The sequence below is a fragment of the Anolis sagrei genome, chromosome 2, assembly GCF_037176765.1.
Source record: "Anolis sagrei isolate rAnoSag1 chromosome 2, rAnoSag1.mat, whole genome shotgun sequence".
Classification (NCBI taxonomy): Eukaryota; Metazoa; Chordata; class Lepidosauria; order Squamata; family Dactyloidae; genus Anolis; species Anolis sagrei.
In genome coordinates this window covers 279,567,506-279,595,446 of record NC_090022.1, presented here as the reverse complement: position 1 = coordinate 279,595,446, position 27,941 = coordinate 279,567,506, and the positions used below count along the sequence as shown (strand labels likewise).

General features: G+C 37.4%; 1 protein-coding gene across 2 annotated transcripts; it reads right to left on the bottom strand.

The window, feature by feature from the left end:
• Window position 1: 1 nt before the first annotated feature.
• Window positions 2–27,941, bottom strand: LMBRD2 (LMBR1 domain containing 2). 2 transcript variants are annotated; one of them, XM_060761390.2, is made up of 18 exons: window positions 27,782–27,941; window positions 23,305–23,531; window positions 22,271–22,368; window positions 20,657–20,752; window positions 20,081–20,248; window positions 18,010–18,220; window positions 16,657–16,731; window positions 15,797–15,910; window positions 14,102–14,285; window positions 12,056–12,237; window positions 10,527–10,660; window positions 9,843–9,951; window positions 8,723–8,820; window positions 7,098–7,201; window positions 6,832–6,878; window positions 5,797–5,902; window positions 4,667–4,796; window positions 2–3,555 (listed from the first exon to the last, which is right to left on the bottom strand). In XM_060761390.2, the coding sequence occupies exons 2-18, from the start codon at window positions 23,476–23,478 to the stop codon at window positions 3,495–3,497; spliced, it is 2,091 nt and encodes a 696-aa protein (XP_060617373.2). In that variant the 5' UTR covers window positions 23,479–23,531; window positions 27,782–27,941; the 3' UTR covers window positions 2–3,494. The 2 variants fall into 2 exon arrangements, with proteins under 2 accessions (XP_060617373.2, XP_060617372.2); XM_060761389.2 differs by having other exon boundaries at window positions 4,667–4,799; window positions 27,782–27,940.

The following is a 27,941-nucleotide window of genomic DNA, read 5'->3' as shown; positions in this document are numbered from 1 at the left end:
ATGATGTAATAAAGTTAATTTTAATTTCAACTAATATACAATATTACCTTTTATTTTAATTTAGAAGACAGTAATTAATATATTCCTTGTTTTATATAAATAACCATTATACACTATCAGCAAATATACATCTCATTGTTCATGACTCCAATATACAATTCTGGTGTTTACAAAGCAATGATTTCTCAGAGCAAGAAGTATACCATGAGGCATTATCAGAGAAAGAAATCAATGACAAATACAGATTTTCCATGATAACAGTGGATAAGAAAGTCATATTTTCAAGAGCTGTGTTAAAACAAGAAATATTTTTTTATAGAAACAGCACACAATTTTACTTCACTGTAAAATTCTTACAAATTACGGGGAAAAGAACCCGATCTGCATCACTAACACGTTGAACTTCACAAAATCTCAACACAGTTGAACCCAAGTACTGCTAGTATTATAGAAATTGACAATTACTGGAATAAAACCCTACAACCTTGTGTATTATTCACTTTAGTGGCTTGTTGTACTACTCTATGCAAAAAAATATTTATATATATCCTCAATACTTATGTTTGGACTTGAAGTGTGTAAAAAGCAAGACCACCAACATTTCAGCAATATTTGGAACATGCAGACTTATATTTCTATCCATGCTTATGTCAAAGCCGTCTGGCATCACAGAATTGCCAAGTATGGTACTAGTTTACACTTCTATCTCCCTAAGGCAAATCCAGTGAGGCACAGTGTATATATATATATAATTTTGAAGCCAGAACATCTTGAATCATACAGAAAGTCACCCCAAGGCTGACCCCAAAGTCCCAATTTCAGGATTTACCTAGACTTCTATGGCAGTCCCTGTCAACAATGAACTTTCCACATATGTTCCAAAGTAAGTGACCTGAGCGATCGACGGCTTCTGCCAGCGAGTTCTTATGGTTCTCAATATAAGTTTATAACAAAATTCTCCTCAGGCATAAAGAACATATTGTTACAAAAAGCAATCGGATATCTCTGAAAGTATTATAAAAACACATGGATTCAATAGTTCTCAGAGGCTCAAATATTTTAAATAACTTCTCTTGCCTTTAAAAATTGATACAGCAAATTAATACTTTCCTCAATATTTCTGAAACACGGGTGTAATATTAAAATCTACAATAATCTATTGATGAAACGCTTCATAAGTTCCTGGAAACTTTCCAGTTAGCTGTGGCCAACTTTGTCATTAAATGTCACAAGCATTTGCAAGACGAACATCTCTTTTGGTGGTATCTTTTGCCGAGAGGAAGTGGCTGATGCCGAGAGATGTTCCTGCATTGGGATTCGGAAACTATTTCAAGTCTCACGTCAACTGCATGGTGTCAAGTATCTTCAACAGCTATTCAATAAATACATTCTTAAAATGCTACTTCACTGAAGGTATCATGAATTGCATCAGCACCATTAACCTCTCCCAAGAAGCTTAAACTAAATGTTACAATTCAAACGAGTCAGTCACAGAATTGTAACTATCAGTTCAGACCAATCCAGCACTATGTTAAGTTTGCTTTAATCTGTTGGAATCAACAGTGTGTATGCGTCAAAACCTTGCTATCTGAGGTACTTTTATGTTTACCATATGGTGGTTACTAGTAATGGGCCTGAAATTTGTCCATTCATTTGATACTTGTTTCAGTTTCGTGACATCCATTTGGATGTCACGAAATGGAAAAGCCCCTCCTGGAACGAAAATGCAATCAATATGAAAGGCAGGTGAGAGCAGGTACTGGCTCCAAGCCTGCTTTTTGGATTGATTTCCTAGGGCTCCTTACTTGGCGCTTGGCTGAAGGCCCTGTGAGGCCTAGGTGCGTAGACCCAGCCTGCACCTGTAGGCCCGGGTACTTTGGGCCTACGGGTGAAGCCCCCCCCCCAAAAATGGGTTGAAAGAAAAAGATCTTTGGCCCTGCAAACAAAAAACAAGTATCTGGCCTCCTGATTTTGGGAGGCTCAGATAAAAACGGATCAGGGCCCCAACGGAAAGCCGGGACACGAACGGATCAAAGTAAGTCCCAAATGCACATGAAGAGTGATTACTCTTAATAATTAACTGTAGTTTCAAACAATGCTGACTAAATCATGGACTCACGTTTTCCTTAAAACCACTGTCGCCATTTGTCATGAATGTATTTCTACCTGACAGTCACAAAGCCAGTTATGTTGACTATTTTTGGCTAACATGGCTCACAAATTGGCCTTTTATTAAAGAGCCTTAGTTAGAAAGAGCAACTACTTTTACAATGAAAAAACAAAGATATTGACCACAAGAAGTATATCTTAAAACTGAGATTCCTTATGTAAGGCAATACAACCAGAATGTGACTTGTGTTGTTCAGCAATAAGCATGCTATTCACATTAATTTCTTCAAAAGACAGGTCCAGTTTAGCACTGTAAGAGCTATATAAAATGTACATTACTACGCTGAAGTGTTCAGTTTGTTTGTAGTGAAGATTAAAACCTAAAACATCCAGAGCCATAAAATTGAAATTGGTTTAGCTGAAAGAGGGTTTTTCAGCAGCTATTTCCAAGTCTTAAATGAAATCTCTGTGATGGGTCTTCTCTCTTCCTTGAGCACATGCTAGCAGATGTGGATTTTTAAAACAGTACTGGTAAACACTTAAGATTTCTACTGGGTCTTAGCTATCATGCACAGCAAATGCTATTTCATACGCATATAGTGCTGACAGAAGTTATGTTTAGTTCTTGTCAATAGATGCATAGGCATTCCAAAATGTTATTTTGTACAGAATTATGCTTAAAACCTCTCCAATTAAGAATTGAGAAAACCTAAGAATTGTCCAAATTGTACAAATGGAAACACTGTTTGAGCCCTGACATGTATTTATTTTAAAACCCAATCTACAATAACCTTTTACAAGCCAAGAACAGTTTCCCTGATCCATCTGTAAAAGACAAAATCAAATATTTTTACAAATCAATAGTTGTCAAACCACAACTAAACTCTAACAAAGAGGCTTCTAAAATTTTAACACAAAAGTCCCGACTTCAAAAGAAGTGATGCCAGCATATATAACCAACAGTGAAAGGCAAGACTCCTTGCCACAATGGTCAGTGTCTGTCTTCCAATTTCCCCCTCCACTCCCAACTCTCTTCTTCCACAATTTCTTTAGTGTCACACACTTTCTCTCTTGCCACACTCCCACCAACCTACAGCTCATAATTCCCACGTTGTGGTAACAGTTGCGGCATGGGTTATGCAGGAGCAAGGAGAAAGATGGGAAAGGCACTGCTGAGGAGGTCCCAGTTTCAGAAAGCAATGCTCTTTTGCCCATCCCAAAATGAGCACTGCATTATACAAAGTGCATCTTTAAAGGGGGAAAGTTCCTAATTTCCCACATTCCATTTGATTTTTGTAAAGCGAGGTTGTTTTGGTTGCAGAATACATTACTGAAAGAGCGTTTTCCCCAAAGCTATGGAGAGATGACTCAAGAATTCAGAGGATTTAGACGTCATCGAATATTCTGCTTCGTGACATTGACAGGTATCTTCCGCCAGGTTGATACCTGCAAGGTGTATAAAGAAAAAAATGTGTAGAACTTAAATTATACATCACACGGTCCAAATATGTTAGAAATATGGAACAAATACAGGAGAAAGTTAATAGCGGATGGTTCAACAATAACCCCAATTATAATCAAAAGGAAATTTTATATCTATATATCTATATATATACACATACACACTAGCTGTACCAGCCACGTGTTGCTGTGGCCAACCTTCCCTCCCTCTTTCTCTCCTCCTTTCTTTCTCTCCTTCCTTCCTTGTCTTCCTCTTCCCTTCCTCTTTTTCCCCTTTCTTCCTTCTTTACCTATTCTTGGACTGCAACTCCCAGCAGTCCTCCTGATTGAGCTATCTACCTACCTACCTACCTATCTATCTATCTATCTATCTATCTCTATCTAATCTATCTATCTATCTGGAGGATTGCAGTCCAGGAATAGAAAATTGGAAATATGCAGGGATTAGCATGCTCTCAAAGAAATCTAAGGAGAAGAAATCTTGCAGCTTGGAAGCAGTGCATTTGGATCCTCCTCCTCTCCTAACGGGCCTGGTCTAGGGGATGCTGGGAGCTGTAGTTCAGAAGACAGTGTGGTTATCTCTAGAATTTTTGGTACAAGACATGGAGGAGCCAAAGCTAGAATATATATTTAGAATATAAAATCCCAGTAATGCAGCAATACTGTATACAGACTAATAGACATAAGGCTAAAACCAATCAGGGTAGACCTGCTGAAAAGAATGCTATTGCTAGGGATTACTTATGTAAATTCCATTGATTCCAAAAAATTACTCTAACAAGAACTAGCAATGGATCTTGTTCATTTTCCAAAAAAAAATCTATATAACAAATCTAGATGATTATATCATCCCATCCCAATAAATAGCTCACTCACTTTCCCCACCAGTTTAGCTTTCACCACTGACGCAATTGTATAAGACATCTTCCCTCAAGTTAATAAATGGCACACTGGCTCCTCTCTTTACGTAGTGGGCTTATCCTACGGGAATTCACTCATGAGAATTAGAAGGATCAAGAGAAAGAAGCTATTTATTATGTGCCATTTTGATACTGGTTGGTGATTCTGCCTTCCCATCTCCCTGAATATGGCTTACCTTCCTGATTCAGAATCAAGAGGATCGTCATTAACTGAGTCAGCATTAAAATCCAGAGGTTCTGCATCTTGGAGTAGCTCTACTCTGTCCCTTTCGTTCCTCCCATTTGCCCTGGTGTATTTAGAGGATACTGCTGCAAGAGAAAAAAAATTCGAAGACATTCAAAATAAATAATGGCTCAGCAACTTTTTTCCCAAGGTTAAGAACTGGCTGCTTATACTAAGTTGCTCAATATCTCCCTCTGCTGCTGATGGTTCCTCCTAGCAGCAGCAGAGGGGGAAATGAAACAACTGATAAGTGTTGACTTAAGATTCATAGCAGATGATTCAATTATTTTAGAAAGCTAGCAATGAGATTTAGGCCTACAGAATATCTCCCACCAGGTTAGAAAAGGTTTATTTGACTTTTTTAAGTGAACTTGGTATTGTGCAGTTGACTGCAACAAAGATCACTGGGGATTGAACTAAGCCTTCCAACAAAGGATTGAAAGTTTGGGACCAACATGCTTAACTAGAAGTGAACATCAGATATATAACAATAATAATAAAACTTTATTTATATACCACTCCATCTCCCCGAGGGGACTCGGAGCAGTTCCCAGGTAACATCACAAAACATACAAAGTAAAAAAACAACATAACCATAAGATTAACAAAACAAAATATAAACATAAAAATTGTCGCCATAACACACATATATTAAAAGAATCCTGCCTGATATATGAGATGGGTCTTCGCTGCTTCACTGACAGAAAGTAAGAAAGATGTATGTATGCTTTGCCACAATTACATGAGAGTCAACCATGAACATATTCATTGCATAACAACAACAACAACAACAACTTTATTTTTATACCCTGCCTCCATCTCCCCGAAGGGACTCGGGCGGCTTACAAAGGGACATGCCCAACAAAACAGGTTAAAATAAGCATCGAAAAACAAGCAATATCAAACATCAATAAACATAAAATCAAACATTATAAAAATGATTAAAAGCTATCATGGCTGAGCAAGTAAAACAATACCTAAGAGAGTAACTTATTGCAGTACTGGGAAGTACTCGAGACTACTCTGAAACAGAGAGCAAGATTGTGATAGCGACTAAAAGTATCAAAAATGATAAATTCTTACATCTATTTGTGTTTGTCTCTGTGAAACTGGATTCCTTTTGCTCTGCTTGAACATTTCTGTTTCTGGCAGAATCTTCACGGTTGTTTCCATACCGTTCTTTCCACTCCTGAACCAAAACACATAAGAGACACATAAATATGCCACTATATATTATGTCTGATATTTAATGATAATGATAAATTAATATTTTATTTTAATTCATTTGTTGTTTTTCTAGAAGTGCATAATATTTAATAATAATAATAATAATAATAATAATAATAGATTTCTAAGATATTCCCTTTACCATGGTTCCATTTAATTATTCCTGATATTCTGACGTCGGTCATATACATTCTGTTCTCTGGAACCCTTACAAGTTCACTTGCTTGGAAACAATAGCCGGCACAATAAGAAGACAACCCATCTGCCACTTATGAGTTCTAAAACATACTCTTATTTTCTTTACTAGGCTTGAAGGGACATACATTCAAAATGATTAAAACCAACATTAGTTTTCTGAGTTAAGCCACAAAAAAGTAACTAATCAGTGTCCCAAGTGGATTAAAACACAATTGATTCAAGCTTTGATGTGATTATTTGTTCACTTGCTTCTGACTCTTTGTGACCTCATAGACCAGTCCATGCCAGAGCTCCCTGTTGGCAGTGGCTACTCCCAGCTCCTTTAAAGGTCAGTCCAGTCACTTCAAGGATAGCATCCATCCATCTTGCCCTTGGTCCTTTTTCCTTCCATTTTCCCCATCATCATTATCTTCTCCAAGCTTTCCTGCTTATTATGTGGCCAAAGTACTTCATCTTTGCCTCATATATCCTTCCCTCCAATGAGCAGTCGGGCTTTATTTCCTGGAGTATGAACTGGTTTGATCTTCTTGTAGTCCAAGGCACTCTTATTATCAAAATAATATAATAATAGCTCCTCTGAAGACCTAGGCCTTCAAACTCTGCATAGGATTGGATTGCCTTTTACAGAAATGCCCCAAATTTTAATTCTAATCCTATCTTTTACTGACAATAATAACTGAATTATCCACATACCCTTCTTCTGTTTTCTCCATCTTCTTGTCTTTGCCGCTTTCTTTTTTCTAGAATAGTGAAATTAATTTAAATATATGGTGAGACAGAAATAAGGTGCAATGTCAATGTAATCAACATACTGATCACCCCTCACTTTCTCATTTCTGTACAGGCCTCATTCCAGAGTTTCTAATATATTTTAAAAGCAAAGTTTGGGGGGAGGGATTATAATGAAATTGTGTTACTGAGAATAGAATATATTTCACAGTAGAAAGACACTTTTTTACCTCTACGGATTAACTCTTTTCCTTCATCTATTAAGTCTGATGTCATCTCGCTGTCTCCCATAAACTGCTGGAATCCTAGAAGATTCAAACACCGGGTTCCTAAACTGATTAAAAACAAATAATAGAAATAATGGAAAGGTTAACTCTTTTGGACTTTAAACCACAGAATCCTACTGCTAGCACAGCTTTTCCAAGCTGTGGCCCAAATCAGAATACTTCTGCTCACGACTGATACCCAAACAGGAGAGAGATTAAGGTGTGTACATTGCAAATCTGACACCTCTTCATTCTACCTAAGATAGAATCCTTGGAAAAAAGTAGTATCTCAAGAGTTATCCTCTTTAATAAAATAACGGAACTGAAAAAAAATGTATATCAAGAATTAGCCAATGAAAGTGATAACTAAGAATAATCCTATGTTATACATTTTTGTTCCTGGGTTATAAATGTCATTTCTTAATTGATTATATCATAAAAGCATGGAAAAGGTTTATTAAACTGCAACATCTTGCAGCACATTTTGTTATAATATCTCAACCATTTCAACATAGCTTGTGGCAGCCACAAAAATGAAGTTTCTGGAATATAACAACCACTTTCAAAGTAAGTACTGTATATATTCAAGTATAAGCTGAGTTTTTCTGCCCTTTCTTTAGGCTGAAAAAGCCCCCCTTGGCTTATACTCAAGGTTATTTATTATTTTACTGTTGTTATTATTATTACATTTATTATTTTACTCAATTTATTATTATTACATTTATTATTTTACTCCATTATTATTGGAAGGATACGTAGGTACATTTACATTGAAGGTTAGAATAATGGTTTAATCAGAGTTGGACTGTCTTATCTTAAATTACAGTTTTATGTAAATATTCAAAAACATTTAACCTACTGATGCCTCAATTAATGTAATTTTATTGGTATCTGTTTTCATTTTTAAATTTACCAGTAGCTGCTGCATTTCCCACCTTTGGCTTATACTCAAGTCAATATGTTTTCCCAGATTTTTGTGGTAAAATTAGGTGCCTCGGCTTATATTCGGGTTGGCTTATACTCAAATATATATGGTAGCACACAATTAAACAGGAATGACATTTTCAAACCAGCAACAGAAAAACTTTCAAATTTTGTTACATAGTGTAATGGAAATGTTCAGGGAGCACATGTCAACTACACAACTCACAACATGTGGATTCAGTCAAATATGGTACAAGATGCCAAATAAATGATGCATGGAGCAGCTTGTTATAGATTTTTGTGGCATAAGTTCAGTTTTGTCACTACTACCTAACTCAAGAAGGTTATTCAGTTGGAAAGTACTGACTAACATTATAAGCATCACTAACTATGAAGCAAGAGAGACATGGAAAGTGAAGAACCATGGATGATTAAAAACTTCAACAATGATGGTGGTAAAATGGCGATGTTTGGAGCTTTGGAGCTGACTGAGGTAGCACAATTCATTATTTACTTTTTGTGCCTTTGAGCGGACTCTCAGAGGTCAATAAATCAGCAGGAATTACTGAATACATGTTTGAAGCTGGCCTTACTTTGAAAAACAGGGTGGCAATTTTTTAAAAAATCAACATTTTAGAAAACAAATTAAGGAATTTGTTATCTACCTGAAGTAAGTAGCAATACAGAGGATGACAACCAACATGGGATAATAGATGTAAAAGCCATCTGCAATGAAGGATAATACTTTCATGGATCCCATAATCTGGAAAATAAAAAAGCAATAGAATGATAAATCTCTGGTCTTTAGCTTATTTTTAAAAACACAAATCTTGTACTGCTCAGATGTTTTTATTATAATATTTTCAGGCCACACGGTATCTGCTGAAGTAATATTACTCTATATATGTGGAGTCTGTTTCCAAAAAGTACAAAAAAAAACAGAAAAAAAATGTGTGGCAGCGCATTGTTGGCTAGGAGTAGATTATGACATACAAAATGTATCAATCACTTCAGTACAGGGCTTGGAAAACTGCATTTTGTAGCAAAAATATGTTTTTTTCTTCAATTTCTGTAAAATTTATTCACATGGATAAACGTTTTGGAAACAAGCATCCACATGTGTGCCAACATGAATGCAAAGCCTAATATATAATATATTGATTTATACATTTTTTCAAGAAAATGTGTTTAAAAATAGCGTCAAATCTTAGTATCATTGTTTGTTAATAAAAGGAAACCGTTTTCTTGTAATGATTAGAAAGAAAGAAAATAGCCTTAACTATTGGTCCCAGTAAAAACTCCAATGTAATTCATGCAATAGATTCACAGTGGTCTTCAAAATAGTGGATTTTTCAGCCTTAGTGGAGTCATTGTATATGTATTTGTCATGCCTTTCCTGCCACCTTGTGTCCAAAATGGTGAATTGTATAGTTTGATTTATCAATAAAAAGGTTTTTTAAAACATTATGTAAAGACAACTATTAGGAAACTCTCAACTGAAAAAAACAAACCTTAAAAGTACTGTAATTAATAATTTCAGTGATTTTTATTAATTCCTCTGTGAAAACAAGTTAGAATCTGGAGTGGGTCCTTGGTATCCATGGATTCATAAGTTCCCAGGCCTCCTGCGAATACCCAAATCTGTGGGTGCTCAAGATTTGCTCTTTGGAACTTGTTTTTTTATATATATTTGAATCCGTGGATATGGAGGGCCAACCATAGTGTTAAAACAAACTGTAGCAAAATAATACCTCACTTACAGATCTTACATATCTGTTTACTTACGGATGTATATGCAGTTGGCTGATCAGTGGTTCTTTTAGAAATTGATGAATCCATATGAGTGAGGCCCAGGAAATTCAGACATAATGGGGGAGTCAAACGGCAGAACAGCCTGCATGAAAACAGGTCGCAAGTTTGAAATAATTTCTTCTGCATTTAGGCTCCACCTCTGTTTCTAAGATATGGCCAATTAATTACGCAATAACGTCATAAGCAAACTATAAATATATGTACCAGAAATAGAAAATATTTTAGACTACAACTTCAGCCAGAATTCACCATTGTCTATGTTATCCAAAGTTTATGAAAGCAGCAGTTAAACATCTGGAGAGCCCCTATCACTGAGATATATAGAAATATTCATGCATGCATGTTATACGTACATCTTGGTATTGCTCATCTTTGTCTATTTCAATTTTGGGGAATAAGTACATAGCTAAATATTTACTGCTCTCTATAAGAGCTTCCCTATTTGTCAGGATTAATATATGCTGGGTTGGATCCAGATACCTGGAGAATGGAGCAGCAGAAACTGATATGGGCTGCAACAAAAGTCAAATCTTTCCGTGCCCCATTCTGTGAGAAGAGACCCAGATCCAAATTTCAAGTATGTAATACTGAATTTTCCCTTTACATAACCATAAATGTTTACAACTAGCCAAGCAACAAAGTAAATCATCTACTCACATGCCACTGAAAAGCAAGCTATATGCATCTGTCTGATGATGGGAAGCTAAATAATAGTAGTTGAATACACGGATCCTGAAGACAGTAGAGTAAACACAGATACTGAGGAAAAAGATAGTAAAGAAGCAAGCCATCTGCAAGGTAAGAAGGATAAATTTGGTTTGAATTTCACTAAGCTTATACTGAACACAGATTTTTAGATACTAAACAAAATGCAGGTTGTGTAAGTTGTTTGTATTCTTTATCCAAAGGAGCACAGCATGAAAACAGAGAAGAGAAACATAAGATGGCATATAATACACTTGAATACTGGACAAAACAAAGGTTACCAATATCAAAACAAAGGTTACCAATAAACCATGATCTGGCTTTCCTAGCCTTGCATTTTGATAATGATTCATGCTCTTAGAAATAGTTCAAATTTCTAAAGTTCTCTGCACAATAATATAAATATGAAAGGACAATGTGCATCAGGCAGTTTCATGTGAACAATTGCCACCAATTTATATAATACCTTTTCACAAAATGCTAATCACAGAGATGGCTATAATCTCACAGTGTTTCACATTAGCATATAATTAGATATCTATGAGTTACTCAAGAAAAAATGGATCCTATTTCCAGAGTGCTATGGACACTCTGGAAATTGATTTTCAGGGGCCTTCAGCTTATTAATGTTATGAAGCTGGTAAGATACAATGAAGACAGAGATGGTGAAGGTACAGATTTTTTAAACTTCTGGGGGAGGAAAAGTGGGAAACCTTTGCCCCTGCAGATACTTAAGACTACAACTCCAACCAGTCCAACCCATTATGGACGAAGGTAAGGACTGTAAACATCCAAAAGGGCCTGGAGATTTCCATCCATGATACACAGAACTCTGGTTATTCCAAATTCATCTTGGTTTCCCCTACCACCAATCCATTCAACAAAATATCAATGATTTGAGTTCAATCTAGTTTATTTTTACTGGGAATAAATACTTTTCTTCCTAAATAAGGTGCATACAAGACTTAAAAGTATACAGAACTGTTTATCTCAAATATAAAGATATCCTCAAAAGAAAGCCACAATATTTCCAATGTCTATGTATGATAGTGAAGAAACATAAAAACCCCAATTCCTTTGAGATGTGATGCTGGAGAAGAGTTCTGCGTATACCCTCAAACTGCCAATGAGGCAAACAAATGGGTCTGAGATAAAAATCATGCCTGAGCTCTCATTAGAAGCCAAAACCGAGGCTCTTGTACTTCAGACCTATCATAAGACAGCATGACACATTGGAAAGATAATAATGCTCAGTAAAGTGGAAGGAAACAGGAAAAAAACTACATTACAGATGGGTTGAGTTAATCAGTGAAGCTACAGCCTTCAGTTTGCAAGACCTGAGCAATGCTGTCAATTGCTCTTGGAGATCTTTCCTTTATAGGATGGACCTAAGTCAATGCTGACTTTACAGCAATTAAGTACCAGAGGATAGTATTAAAAACCGTGTTAAAAGGCTCAAACGTAAGATTTGGAAAACTGACCTCTATATAGAAATAGTTGTAATTCCTTTCTGCTAGTTGTATGAAGACAGCAAACAGGGAGAGAACCGGCCTGGTACTGAAGAATGTGCATTCCGACCAGACAACAATGACAGAAAAAGTGGCTAAAACAATGGCAAGAATTCTGTGAAACCATGGTCGCAGAAGACACTCCCAATACCATTCTGAGGAAAAACAATTTGGAGGTTAGTAGAAGTTCTTAATATTTTTATTACCCCTTCTCCTTTTTTCAAACTCCCTCCTCTCTCCAAGCCATAGACGTTTACATACAACTTCCCTGTCAGTCCTCTAACTAGATAATTCTTAGCTATTACCGATTTTTCTCAATAATAGAGACATCGTGCCTGAGTCATCTAAACAAAATCTTATTGATCTAATTGGTTATTACTCTGGCATATATAGCAATTAGATGGCTTCCATAGGCTCTCAAATAAACTTTTATTTCTCCTCTTTCTAATCTCACTTTGTATGTTAGTAAAAGTTCTTAAATGAGTAAAAGGGAAGGAAATGTAAAAATCCGTTTATAATCTGATTGCTCCTACTAACAGCAGCTCTAAGAGTTAACAATTTTGCCTGAAGAGAGAAGAAGGGTTGGAAGATGGTGCAGGACAAATATGGAAATGTTCAAGTCCCCCAGCATCTATATGCCCATGGGGGAAGGTGAAGGGAACAGAGTTTGTGGGCAAAGTGTCTATGACAGATTTGTCTGCTTATTTATTTATTCATTGAATATATATCCCATCTTTCTCCCCAAATGGAATTCAAATATGAGTTGAATTTTGAATTGAATGGGTTTTAAATATTTTTTAATCTTTAATGTGTTTTAGCATATTTTTTGTATTTTATGATGTTTTTAGTTGCTGTTATTTTGTCTATTAAGTTTATTAGGCTGTGTTATATTATCGAATGTGTTATTATAATGTAATTGTCTGTATAGTTTCTTTCCGGCAATTGAATGTTTGCCTTACATGTTGGAAACCGCCCTGAGTCCCTTTGGGGAGATAGGGCGATATACAAATAAAGATGATGATTATCATTATTATTATTGAAATCTTTGGAGTAAGCGTTAGGTAAAGGTTTTCCCCTGACATTAAGTCCAGTCGTGTCTGACTCTGGAGGTCGGTGCTCATCTCCATTTTTAAGCTAATGAGCTGGCATTGTCTGTAGACACCTCCAAGGTTATGTGGCTGGCATGACTGCATGAAGTGCTGTAAACTTCCCGCCGGAGCAGTACCTATTTGAATGTTTTCGAACTGCTAGGTTGGCAGAAGCCAGGGTTAACTGCCGAAGCTCACACCGCTCACCGGATTTGAACCTGCGACCTTTCGGTAAGAAAGTTCAGCAGCACAGCGGTTCAACCCACTGCACCACCGGGGACTCCATTCAATTCCTATTGCATTGTAATTAAGGAGACTTCCATAAGTAGCGAGTAACATATTCCAATTATTTCAGTTGGTCTAGAGTAGAATGGATAAACTTTGGCCCTCCTGGTGTTTTGGACTTCAACTCCCACAGTTCCTAACAGCCTTTGAGGAATTGTGAGAGTTGAAGTCCAAAACACCTGGAGGGCCAAAGTTTGCCCATGCCTGCTCTCAACCAACTGGTACTAAACTTAGGCTCAGCCCTTTGTTTTTACTGAATGAACTAAATTGTTTCTTGTACCAGCCATAGGCCATGACATCAAATAATATACAACCTTTAAAAGTACAATAAGCACTTTCCAATATAAGCATTAAAACTTATTCCATACTGGCTCTTTAAAATTACAGTAGCAATGGCATGGTAATAATAACAATGTCTGATTCATATGATCCCAAACTATCTCCATTTCCATTTCTAGCCTCCGCTGTGGACTTTACTAATTTCGCTCAGATTTTTTGGGCTGCAACTGCAAATGTGACAACCTTCAATGTTATATTTTTGGAATGATCTGCTAACAAGTCGCAGATAACTGCAGACCGTTTTTACTGTATTTTCTAGCCTTAGTTTAAAAGACTGTATTCTATTATCTTCATGACAGGCACATACCAATGGCTGGCGTGTAGAAATACTGTGTGATTTTGCTTTCAGGTTCTTGAGGCTGAAAAGTATGAACAAACTGACGAGAGGCACTGGTTTCGTTTTTTGCCACATCCTCCAGGTAAAAGGCTTGTTCTAAGAGAATTTGCCACTGGACCTGTGTGCGGCGATGCCTTTGAACCGAGTAAATTACCTAACAGAATAAAACCAAAATCCCAGTTGTTTATGGTAATAATGAGTAAGAAAGAGAAATGCATTTCATACACATGTTACTCAAATACACCAGTAAGTGACTGACTGACAAAGCATAATTTATCTTCTCAGTACATACAACTTTTATGGTTGTAGTGTGCCTCCAAGTCACTTCCGACTTATGGCAACCCTAACGAAAGGTTTTCTTGGCAAGATCTGTCCACAGAATAATAGAATTGGAAGAGACCACAAAAGCTATCCAGGCTAACCCCCTTCTGCCAAGCAGGAACATAGAATCAAAGCATTGCTTTCAGATGGCCATCCAGGTTCTGTTTAAAAACGTCAAGAGAAGGAGACTCCAACATGCTCCAAAGCAGCATATTTTGCTTTAACTGGAATCTTTTTTCCCTTCATTTGAATTCATTGCTTTGTTTCCAGAGGGAGTCTGCACAAACACAAAACCTTACAAGTACTCTGGGATATTATATAGTAGTATCCAGAGGGAGTCTGCCTTTGCCCTTCCTCTGAGGCTGAGAGTGACTTGCCCTGAGTCACCCGGTGGGTTTTTAAGGCCAGGGATTCAAACCTTGGTCTCCAGAGTCATAGTCTGTCCAAACCACTTCACCTTGCTGGCTCTCACATATCTATTCAAGCAATTAAAACTAGTAATATGAACAGCAATTACTACCAATTTGTCTCCTATGGTTCATATATAAATATTAATATTATTATTATTAATAATAATAAACAGGAAAAACTCAGCCGCTATCAAGACCACAAAATCAAACTGCAAAGGCTCTGGCATAAATCAGTACAGGTAGTCCCAGTGGTCATTGGCGCACTGGGTGCCATGCCAAAAGATCTCAGTCAGCATTTGGAAACAATAAACATTGACAAAATCATGATCTGTCACCTGCAGAAGGCCACCTTACTTGGATCTGCACGCATCATTCGAAAATACATCAAACAGTCCTAGACGCTTGGGAAGTGTTCAACTTGTGATTTTGTGATACGAAATCCAGCATAGAGATCTCGTTTGCTGTGACATACTGTGCTTTTGTGTCAATAATAATAATAATAATAATAATAATAATAATCTTTATTTATATCCCACACCTATCTCCCTGAGGGGACACTGTTATTGTTTGTGACCTGTAATTAAAACATATATATTTGTCTTTCACTGTCACTCTTTCCTATTCTTTCTCTTTAATCATTGTAGCTATAATTCCCATCTTTCTTCATTGCAACTTTTGAGCTGAGCATTGTCACGCTTTGGGCAACATCATTTTGCAATATGTGTAAGTTGTTAAAAACACCATAAAATGTTACAGAGCTGCTTATTAAAAACCATTCAAAAAAGCAATATACTGGACAATGACTGTTTTGCAAACCATATAGAATTTAGTTTATCATATAATTTACGCATATGACTTCACATAATGAACCTCCTTAGAAAAAGGATAGCACTCAATACGTTTAAAAGACATTTGCATTAAGTCAGTTAATTACCTGCTTATGAAGTTTGACCAGGGTTTTCTCTGTTGGATAAGTGTTGGGTCTTTCTTCAAAATCTTCATAGTCATCCATGTTTCTACCCATTCTTTCTTGATACTCAGTAGGACACTGAGGTGAAAAGAGAACAGGTCTCAACACAAACTGGCAACATGAAACACCAGTGGATCATACCAGCCTGTCTGACATATAATGCGACCCTTACAAGCAGAATATAAAAACCAGTTGCCTGTTCCTCCATTTTTCATTGCCTTTTGGTTCTTCTTTCCCCTTTCTATGCCAAGATTCTCCACAAATAAAGAGAGCCGTGGGATGATTTCCTCCCTCCTACTTTGAGTATTTGTCAGCACTGTTCTCTTGATCTACAGTTACTTTCAATAGTTATCATAGCACATTATATTGTTGCCAAATTGAGCCCTTGATGGTGCAATGGGCCTTGTGATTCCTTGGGATGGCAGGACTGCTAACTGGTCAGTGGTTCAAATCCAGGGAGCGGGTGAGCTCCCATTTGTCTGCTCCAGCTCCCGATGTGGGGACACAAGAAAAGCCTCCCACAGGATGGTAAAACATCCAGGCGTCCCCTGGGCAACATCCTTGGAGACGGCCAAATTTTCTCACACCAGAAGCAACCTGCAGTTTCTCAAGTCACTCCAGACAGGAAAAAAAATGTTGCTATGGTTGGCTAAGAGATAAACCACTATTTCCTACTATAATAATAAAAAAAACCAGGGAAGAAGAGGGAACCTATTATTTTGTCCAGGTAACTCGATTAAAACTCACTTTGGAGTGCTGTGGAAGTTTCATAACTAACTAGGGATGCTTGTCAAAATGTAACATTGCAAAGGTCCATTAGTTACCTTCTTTAATATTGTATCCACACATTTCCTTAAAGGGTGATTGTATTTGATACTTTCATTTACTTTGCGAACCTCCTGTTTAAGAGAAAGATAATATTTTACTTTTCATGTAGTTAAGACCCTGAAATGATAATGAATTTGGAAATTTATTTTAAAAAATGATCACAAGTAGGCCTTCTATCACACAGTATAATCAATAATGTTGACTAGTAATCTACATTTTATTACAAAACAAAGCTGTAGGTCAGTGGTTCTCAACCTGGGATCCCCAGATGTTTTTGGCCTTCAACTCCCAGAAATCCTAACAGCTGGTAAACTGACTGAGATTTCTGGGAGTTGTAGGCTAAAAACATCTGGGGACCCCAGGATGAGAACCACTGCTGTAGGTAGAGGGCGAACTGTTCTAAAGTTTTCTTCACACCTTCTAGTATTTTAAACGTGTTTTAAAATGACAGGAGAAATGCTTAGATTTCCAATACAATTTTTTGGAGCCACAAAGAAACAATGATCTGAAATTTACGGGCCCTTCCAGGCAGACCCTATATCCCAGGATCTAATCCCAGATTTTCTGCTTTAAACTGGATTATATGAATCCACACTGCCAGATAATCTGGGATAAACAGAAAACCTGGAATCAAATCCTGGGATACAGGCCCTGTCTGAAAAGGGCCTAATATTAGCAAAAATACCCTAAATAATAATTAAACTTATGCACATTACGACCTGATTTGGATGATCACCCAAAGTCGCATTGGCAACAGCTGTGGGTTAGGTGTCACTTTTCAACTTGGCCGTAATAGCTTGTTTTTCATGGGAAAACAATTGCTTTGCAGGAGGCATTACTAGGAAAGCAGAAGTATTCCCATTTAGCTTTTAAAACTTTCTCTCTCTCTCTCTCTCTCTCTCTCTCTCTCTCTCTCTCTCTCTCTCTCTATATATATATATATATATATATATATATAGAAAGATATATATGAGTATTAATGAATTAAAATATCTCCATACACATTACTATTTATTTTTATGATACAGATCAGAGGTGGGAAAATGTGACCCATGGGCCATTTTTGTGGCTCCTTGTGTCTACAATTCTTTTTCTTTGGAAACAAGTGGTGAACAGATTTTTACCCCCAGATGCCCCTTCCCATGTCAAATTCTCCAAAGAAACCTGAAAATTTATGATTTACATTAAAGTTAAGCATTTCAGGAGCAAGAAATTAAACAAACCATGTCACAATGGTTTTGTGACATTCCCTCCATCATCATATTAGTTTGTACTTTTCTATATTTCTCTCTCACACAATCTCCAAAGAATATTGTTTCCTGCCCACTTGGGTAGCAGAGTTTACTTGCCTCCATAATATCCTCCAGGTTTTCTTCTGCATCTGCCTTCTCAGTCATCAGTTTAGCAACCTTGAAATAAGTCTTCATGAGGAGAAAACCCTTCTTTGCTCCATTCCAATGAGAGCGTGGGATTTCAACCAGGCCATACCCTAAAAGTAACACTAGGAGGAAGAGGCCCCAGGTGTTCGCAGCAGCTATTCCAATTGTCTGAAGTTGATTCCTAAGAGAGACAGTAAAGTCAGCATGCAGTAATGAATGAGTCTTTGTTTAAGGCATAAACAACACAAACTCACATTTTAACAGTGTTTGAAAAATAGCTAAATGCAATCTTATTCTACATTTTATTTCTTCACCTCTTATTTAGCTAATGATCCCTTTTTTATGCAGTCTCTGAGTAGTAAGTGACCGAAGAATTGATTTGTTTTTCATTTGCCATTCCTTCTTTTTTTTACAGTCTACTTATGTGGGCTTTCCAGATGGTCTACTATACAAGCCCACCCAGTTCTCCACATCTCTGACAATTGGAGCATTGTGTACAATAACAAAGACAAAAGCACTTGACCCAGAAATGGCAAATCTAATATTTTTTTTACTCCTATATTGTTTTACTCATCAGCTGTTGGCGGGAAAGGCATTCAACCATCAAGGATCTGCTGCAATGGGTTATGCAGTTTGATAAATCACACATCACATTTTCAGCACAGAAGTGATAATTTGTACAGATTTAATGTATTGTCGAAGGCTTTCATGGTCGGAATCACTGGGTTGTAAGTTTTTCAGGGTATATGGCCATGTTCTAGAGGCATTCTCTCCTGATGTTTCGCCTGCATCTATGGCAAGCATCCTCAGAGGTTGTGAGGTCTGTTGGAACTAGGAAAACTGGGTTTATATATCTGTGAAATGTCCAGGGTGGGACAAAGAACTCTTGTCTGTTGAAGCTAGGTGTGAATATTTCACACCTAGCTCCAACCAATTGCTACTATGGATTTTTCTTTCAGTTTTAGATAATCTACACATGATAAACACTAATTGCTTCTCTCAATTAAGTTGCATGAAAGAGTCTGCAAATCTGTCTCTAAAATGCCATATATACTAGAGTATAAGCTGATTGGAATATAAGCCGAGACATCTAATTTTACCACAAAAAAACTGGGAAAACTTATTGACTCGAGTATAAGCCGAGGGTTGGAAAAGCAGTAGCTACTGGTAAATTTCAAAAATAAAAATAGATACCAATAAAATTACATTAATTGAGGCATTCGTAGGTTAAATTTTTTGAATATTTAATATTTTGAATATTAAAACTGTAATTTATGATAAGACTGTCCAACTCTGATTACTTATATATTCGAGCATAAGCCGACCAGGATCCTCACTCAAATAGAAGTCGAGGGGGCCTTTTTCAGCCATAAAAAAGAGCTGAGAAACTCAGGTTTTACTCAAGTATACAATACTAATAAGGAACAGACTGGTGCCTTATTGAAATCTCTCTCATTGCTAAACACATCCAAACGAAAAAGATTAAAAAAAACTAGAAAAACAATACAGAGGATCCATCACATCAGAGAAAGGAGTATGTAGACAAAGAAAGTACTGACTAATTATAACAGTGAACAAGTCATACTTACATTCAATTTACTTTTCATTTTTATACTGTTAAAACTGATCCTACAATCTTACAATGCATGTTTTCAGATCTAGAAAATTAATGATATGTCCTTTTCAAAAAGTGACAATAGGAACCCAGCAAGCAGTTCTGATTGTATTTTTGAATGGTTCCCTCTAACAGACATCTTCTATGACATATTAACTCTAAACTAATTCCACGTTTTAAATAGGGATTACTCAGTAGATATTAAACAGAGATTCTGGGCAATTAAGATATAACAGATTGCAACATAGGCTTGGGAGCTGCTGTTCAAAACAATAACATTCCATTGTAAAATTCTACTTCTGCCTGTTTAATATCTTAAAGTCAAACACCATAATAAAAATGTAAATAAACAGTCATTAATATAGTTACTAAATAACAATTTCAGTTTTTTAAAGATTCGGAGTAGTAAATGTTTAGCAACCTTACCACTGTAGGTTGATCTTTGGATTTATAGCCACATATATTAAGAATGCTCCAAAAATCAGGAGGTATGTCCCATAATAGATAGCATTCTCAATTAGCGCAGTTTTAATCTTCCCAGTAATAGAAAAACCTCCCGACCTGGCATATGATTGCATGAAGGGCAACAGGATCCTAGAAATGAAAAATCCAAATTAATGAGGCAAAATGGTTTCATTTTCTTGGTCTATTTTTCTGTTTGCATGTCTCAACAGTAAGAAATACAAATATACTAAAATGTCTCGGGAAAATAATGGCAGAAGCTGAAACTATATATTACATAGCTGGAAAGGCCGGTCACAGCACAGAAACTAGAAACTAGAACTAATTCCAGTATCACAAGTGTAATATTCCAGAATTTAAGAAAAATGTTATTCACAGATGACGGCAAATTCAACATATCTATCTATTGGTGGACACAGAATCATACATTCAGCAGGGAAAAATCCTTCCTCCATATCAATTCCATCTTCCTATTTACTCAAGAAGTATTGTTGCAGCATATAAGTCTGAGCTATTTCAGATATTTTCCCAAGTTCTCACCATGTTAAGAACTGTGATGTCCAGTACACCACACGCCAAAAGATGGGCATAATTCCATCTGGAATATAACTCCATGGTTTGAAACACTCCTGCTTTCTGTGAAAAAGATAAGATTCAGTATCATGAAAATGAAAAAATACATAACTTTTTAAAGCTGATTTTGTCTTCAATAATTTAATTTAGCTTTTCAGTAAAGCAACAAAGCCTATACCAGAGTTCAGGCAAAATGAAAGAAGGATACAATACTAAAATGGTCCTGAATAACATTTTACATAAACACAAAGTTGAAACATACTAATGTAATAGCTGTATTTAACATAATCATGTGCATCTACCTGAAATACCAAGGACAAATCTCGGTCAGTAGTTGTATGTATGTAATGTGTATATAATGTTATCAAATAGCCCTGAAAGTCACTAAGAAAGTAACCCACGATTCTAATTAATCCCAATCACCATGATCAATGGTCAGGAGTTCTGGGAGCTGTAATATTAAAACACCCGAAGAGCACCAAGTTGCCCAGTCTGGCTACTAAATAACCAAAGCAAGCATTTTTTTTCTGCTATATACTCATGATGAAATTGTGATGTGAGAATACCCTCCATTTTATATATCATGTAAATATCACATTGCACGCACTTCTATTACTCACAGCATCTGTCACTGAACAAACAGAGCAGGCCACACACAAGTATATAAAAATCAAATACAGCGCTTTCTTCCACCATAAATATCTCCTTTGAAATACACATTGTATTATTGGCCACTCTAGCATAAAGCTGTAATGAACTGTAAGTCTGGTAGATCTGAAATACTAAAGCATTTCTTCCAAAATATATACTGCTTATTTGTTTTTTAAAAAACAATAATATCCAAAGGGGTTTTTAAAGAAAGAACCCCCCCCCCCCCCCCCACCAGCCACGTAGTTCAGTGGCTTCTATTTTAGAGCCATGAACGTCGTAAATGCAAATTAAATTAGTTACTCTGACTCAAGTCATGGCTCTGAATAGCAGCTCAGCTGTAATTATCTCATCATGACGGCAAAGTACATTTCCCCCTCCATATAGATCGTAACTTTTGGACTGCTCAGAGCTTATAGAGATAATTTTATTTTCACCTGCTGTGCTAAAGCCCGGCCTATATTAATAGCTTTCATTAATTTTGCTAACTATGCTTTTCAACCTTTAAAAAGGAACATTCAGTAGATGCTCTACAACTGACTGCCTGAAGGAAGGAGTGACCAGGAATATAATTAATCATTTCTGATGGGCTCCATAAGATGTACCTATTTCGATTTAGATAAAATGTAGCGCACTAGTAGAAATCAAAGCTGTGTTTATTTTAAGGAATATAGTGTATCCCAATTTTCTGATTAGAATGGTAGAAGTGCTAAAATAAAACTGTTTATACAAGCACAACCAAATGTTTAAATGCATCGAAGCCTTTTTAAATCCTGCATTCTCTTTCTCCTATACATATTTAGAAGATTTTCAATTCTAATGCCATCAGAGACAGAATTTTCTTTGAAAGAGTGACCAGTCTTTTATTTGTTTGGTAACAGGCATGCCATTTTCTTAGTTATAAAATGATTTTATGGAAATGAATGTCATTACCTTGGAGGTGAAATACTGCCCTCGTGCTGTGAGGATCCACTGTTGGTGGGAGGTGAATATGATCCATTTATATCAAGTTTACATCGATTGTATATAGTCTGGGGGAAGTAACAAAGAAGTCCGCATTTACAGAAAAGTAAAATGAAACGATGAAGGGTCTCTACATTCATTAGGAGATTTGATCTCAACATTCATTTTCATCCCAAATTCAGATACATCAGCTTCCTTGCTAATATAACGTTTATTCAACAAAGGCACAGGATTAGATACAAATCACCAATAGCCATCACCAATCATCATCATACTGGATCAAACACTAACATGACAGTGCTCTTACTAACATGTAAGAGGACTGTGAATTTCAAAACAGAAAAGGAACAAAGACTTACAAAGTTTTTGTTGCAGGCCATGTATGCAATATAAAAAATACTTCTAATATAAATCTGTGGTTGCAAAGAAAGGTTTTGGTCAAATAAGGAACTTTTCAGAAGTAGTTAGGGAACATCTGCATCACTATCAACAGATGATTCTAATATATTTCTTGTGGCAAAACAGTAACAACAGGGGCTACAAAAATTAAATTGTCATAATGAAGTTGATATGAGTTCTCATTTTGCTTCAGGCACATCATATCTGGCCCCTTCCACACAGCAGAATAAAATCCCACATTACCTGATTTGAACTGGATTATATGACAGTGTGGACTCAGATAACCCAGTTCAAAGCAGATATTGTGGGATTTTCTGCCTTGATATCCTGGGTTATATGACTGTGTGGAAGGGTCCCTCTGACTTCTCATTAGAAAGTGAATTTTAATTGTTTCCAGTACTGTCTCCTGAAATTGTTTTATTTTGAGGGGCCAATACTTTGATGTGATTTATCATTTTTAAACCATTGCAACTCACTGAAAATAAATCTTGACCTGCTCCTCTTGCCTGGGACATTTTGTGAATGCATGAACAACTTTCATAGAAAAGTGACTAAAATGCATAGAAAATGTGTTGAGGAAGGAAAATAAAAAGGAAATATCTTACCGTAGTGACATCTAAAGGTAATATGAAGACCATAAGAAAACAAAGGTGCCAAGCTAGTAGTGTTGCAACAATCACAAGTTTGTGCTGTTTTTTGAAGTCTCCATATCGGTGTAATATGATTAATGCCAGAAAGAAGACAACTACTATCTCAATGCCTAAAGCCGCACCACTCATTATTATACAGTGATTCCAAGCAGGATGTATAGTTCTATAAAAGATGGTCACAGCTATTAAAAAAACAAAAACAAAACAAAAAATGAATTGTAATTCTATGATCACCTCTAGATATACGTGTCAAGGATTTTCTTCCTAATATCCCAGTAAAAGCTCTCTTTTTCTCAGCAGCACAAACTATTGTGACTAGGAGTTAAATAATTGTGCTTTTTGTGAATTCAGACTGATTTGTACTTGTGAAATGTGTATTTAAAGATATGGATTGTTTGTTCAGCGGAGGGTTGTACATTTTTGTATTAACTTTGTCAGGAGCTTGAGTTTTCTTTCTTCATGCTTAAACATGAGCCAATAATGTGATGTGGTGGCTAAAAAAGCCAATGGGATTTTGGCCTGCATAAATAGGAATATAGTGTCTAAATCCAAGGAAGTCATGCTACTCCTCTATTCTGCCTAAGTCAGACCACACCTGGAATACTGTGTCCAATTCTGGGTGCCACAACTGAAGGGAGATGTTGACAAGCTAGAATGTGTCCAGAGGATGACAATTAAAATGATAAAGAGTCTGGAGAACAAGTCCTATGAGGAGTGGCTTAAAGAGTTGAAAGCTAAAACATCTGGGAACCTACAGGTTGAGAACGACTGATTTACATGCTTTGTTTCCTTTTCTGTGTTTACATTTTAAATGATTTTTGTGGGGATTTTTTAATGTGTTAAATCATGTTATTGTAAACATATCGCAAACCATTACAAGTGTCTCAAAATTGAAATAGAAAAACATTACTGCTAATACTGACTGCCAGTTGGAATTACTTATAAAGACACTGTTTTATTTGGAGGTACAATTGACCACAGTGGTTCTAATTTAATACTGTTACTTCACAGTTTGTACAGCATAAGACAAAACTGAAGTGAAAAGGCTATTGAAGTCGACTGCTATTACCAAATAATGCAAAGCTATGATTAGCATTAGACATCCTTATTAAAACTTGAAAAGAGAAGTTTAATCGTATTTAGTCACAAGACACAACAGAAGTCTTCTCTCCAAGTACCTTGGATAAACTCTCAAGAAAGGGGAGTTCCTGAATGAAGTACCCTTCCAAATGAAGTGAGTGGCACTCACATTACAATTATTGTAATGCCAAATCAATCTGTTATTGTATCCCAAAATATTTAAAAATTAACTGATTTATTGGTTTTGCTAATTTTCATTGTCTTCATGTTTCAGATTCATTGACTTTATTATTTTACTGTTTCAACTACAATGTGTACTCAAACTCTGATATCCATATGGATGAAAGGCAATTGGGAAGTGCTGAACCAAACAAATAAGAGCAGCTGAAACGCTCTTGCTTTAAAACAGGGTTGGGCAAAGTGTGGCTCTCCACATGGTGTTGTGCTGCAGTTTTGATCATTCCTCACCATCAGAAATACTGACTAATACTGATGTCATTAGCAACGTGGAAGCACCTGTTTTCTCAACCTCCCCTGAACAAACAAATAAGCCATATCTATGAATGGATATTTCACAAGAGTATTGTGCAAAACAGGTACAGTATAACATGCACATACTTTAAAAGTTTTCTTTCCCAAATATTTCATTCCGGCCACAATTTATGAGCTTCCATGACATTTCTGGTCCCTTCCACACAGCCCTATATCCCAGAATATCAAGGCAGAAAATCCCACAATATCTGCTTTGAATTGGGCTATCTGAGTCCACACTGCCATATATTCCAGTTTAAAGAAGAAAATGTGGGATTTTATTCAGCTGTGTGTAAGGGCCTTCAGATAAACCATTTCAAAATAGATATTGTGGGATTTTCTGCCTTGACATTCTGGGTTATATGGCTGTGTGGAAGGGGCCTTATTTTCTATCCGGCAATCCCAATTCTGTCCTGCCTCAAACGCCATTCAAACAACTCCCTAATTTTTTCCAATTTGGACTGACATTTTTCAGAGAACAGAATAACAAATCTGCTGTTGCACATGGACTATCGGCCATCACTGCCATCACAATTTTCTCTTCATTCTTTGCACTAACATCCAGGTGCATTTACAGTGCCTACTTTGTACATAGAGAGCTTGGGGGGGCGGGGGATGAACCATTTGAAATAACAACAAATACTACTATACATCTTCGGCTTTGGGATCTGAAGTTATACAATCCAGAACCATTTTGCTTAATTGCGTTCCGTGTCTTATTAACTCAAACCGCAGCATTACAGAACTGAATTGTCGAATCCTATGTGACAAAGCATGGGGAAGGGGATTTCCACCTTGAATGAACATCCTAATAAATATAATTAAATCCCCAAAGAGCCAACATGTTGCTTCCAATTCTATCTGAGGACTCTTTCACACAGCTCAATAAAATCCCACATTATCTGTTTTGAACTGGGACATATGGCAGTGTGGACTCAGGGCCCTTCCACAAAGCCACATAACCCAGAATATCCAGGCAGAATAACCCACAATATCTGCTTTGAACTGGGTAACTGAGAGCCCTTCCACACAGCGCTATGTTCCCGAATATCAAGGCAGAAAATCCCACATTATCTGTGGACTCAGATAACTCAGTTCAAAGCAGATATTGTAGGATTTTCTGCCTTGATATTATTATTATTATTATTATTATTATTATTATTATTATTATCCATATTTATATATCGCCTTTTTCAGCCCAAGGGCAACACAAGGCAGTTTACAAACAGCACAATTCAATGCCTACAATAACATAAAAACAACTAAAATATTTAGCATAAATAACATTTGATAGGGGGAGTGTGACCCTGTTGGTCCTCTTGGACATCTCAGCGGCTTTCGATACCACCGATCATGGTATCCTTGGATGGTATCATGGTAGACGGCTCTCTGGGATGGGTCTCTGGGGCATGGTATTGTCCTGGCTCCGGTCCTTCCTGGAGGACCGATCCCAGATGGTGAAGCTGGGAGATGCCTGCTCGGACCCCTGGCCTTTGACCTGTAGGGTCCCGCAAGGCTCTATTCTGTCTCCCATGCTTTTCAACATCTACATGAAACCGCTGGGAGAGGTCATCCGGAGTTTTGGAGTTAGGTGCCATCTCTATGCAGATGACACACAATTCTACTACTCTTTTCCACCTAATTCCAAGAAAGCCCCTCGAGTGCTGGACGAGTGCTTGGCCGCTGTGGCTGTCTGGATGAGGAGGAACAAGCTGAAGATTAATCCCAACAAGACAGAGGTCCTCCTGGTCGATCGAAAACCACATCGGGGTATAGGGTGGCAACCTGTGCTGGATGGGGTTACACTCCCCAATGTCACACGTCCGCAGTTTGGTAGTTCTCCTGTATTCATCACTTATGCTTGAGGCTCAGGCGTCAGCGGTGTCCGGGAGGGCTTTTGCACAATTGAGTATAAATCCTCAGCGTCTCATTACTAAAATCATTACCCGATTGCATTGTCCAATCGTTCCGAAGACCAGAATTTATCTGTTGTTGTTCATTCGTTCAGTTGTCTCCGACTCTTCGTGACCTCATGGACCAGCCCACGCCAGAGCTCCCTGTCAGTCGTCATCACCCCCAGCTCCTTCAAGGTCAGTCCAGTCACTTCAAGGATGCCATCCATCCATCTTGCCTTTGGTCAGCCCCTCTAGAATGTATCTACTACACTGCATTTTGGGAAAGCAGGTTTTAACTTTTTTTTTTTTGAAATGTTAGGAGGGTGGGGGCTGATCTGATATCCCTAGGGAGGGCAATCCATAGCCGAGGGGCCACCACTGAGAAGGCCTTGTCCCTCATTCCCACCTACCAAGTTTGTGAAGAAGGCAGGAACGAGAGCAGGGCCTCCCCAGAAGCTCTTAGGGTCTTGGATGGTTCATAAGGAGAGATAAATTCGGACAGGTAAGCTGGGCCAGATATACAGCTGTGTGGAAGGGCCCTGAGTCCACATTGACATATATTCCAGTTCAAAGCAGATAATGTGGGCTTTTATTCAGCTGTGTGGAAGGGGCTTCAGATATTCCAGTTCAAAACAGATATTGTGGGTTATTCTGCCTTGATATTCTGGGTTATATGGCTGTGTGGAAAGGCCCTGGGATGTAATTTACCAAAACATGGCCACGTTAGTCTGTAATATCAATATACAAACAGATCTGGTAGCATTTTCGAGACAGTGAGGGCATCTACACATACTACTGAGTGCTACAGCCTCAGTCAGGGAATCCTAGGTGTTGACGTTTGCTGAGGCATCGGCCTCTTCGGCAGAGAAGGCCTTGCCCGACTACCACCCCCTGCATGTAAACAACAAGGCCTTGGCGGTACTTACTCAGCCCCGTTGGGCGCAGGCCTCGCCCATCTCCCTCTCCCTCTGCCGCTCTCCTCAGCGAAGCCACTCACTCACTCACTCACTGCGCTTCCTGCTCTTCAGGCCGAAGCCGGCTCGCCTCTTCCTCCTGCGCCGCCGCCCAACCAACGCCACGGCCGCC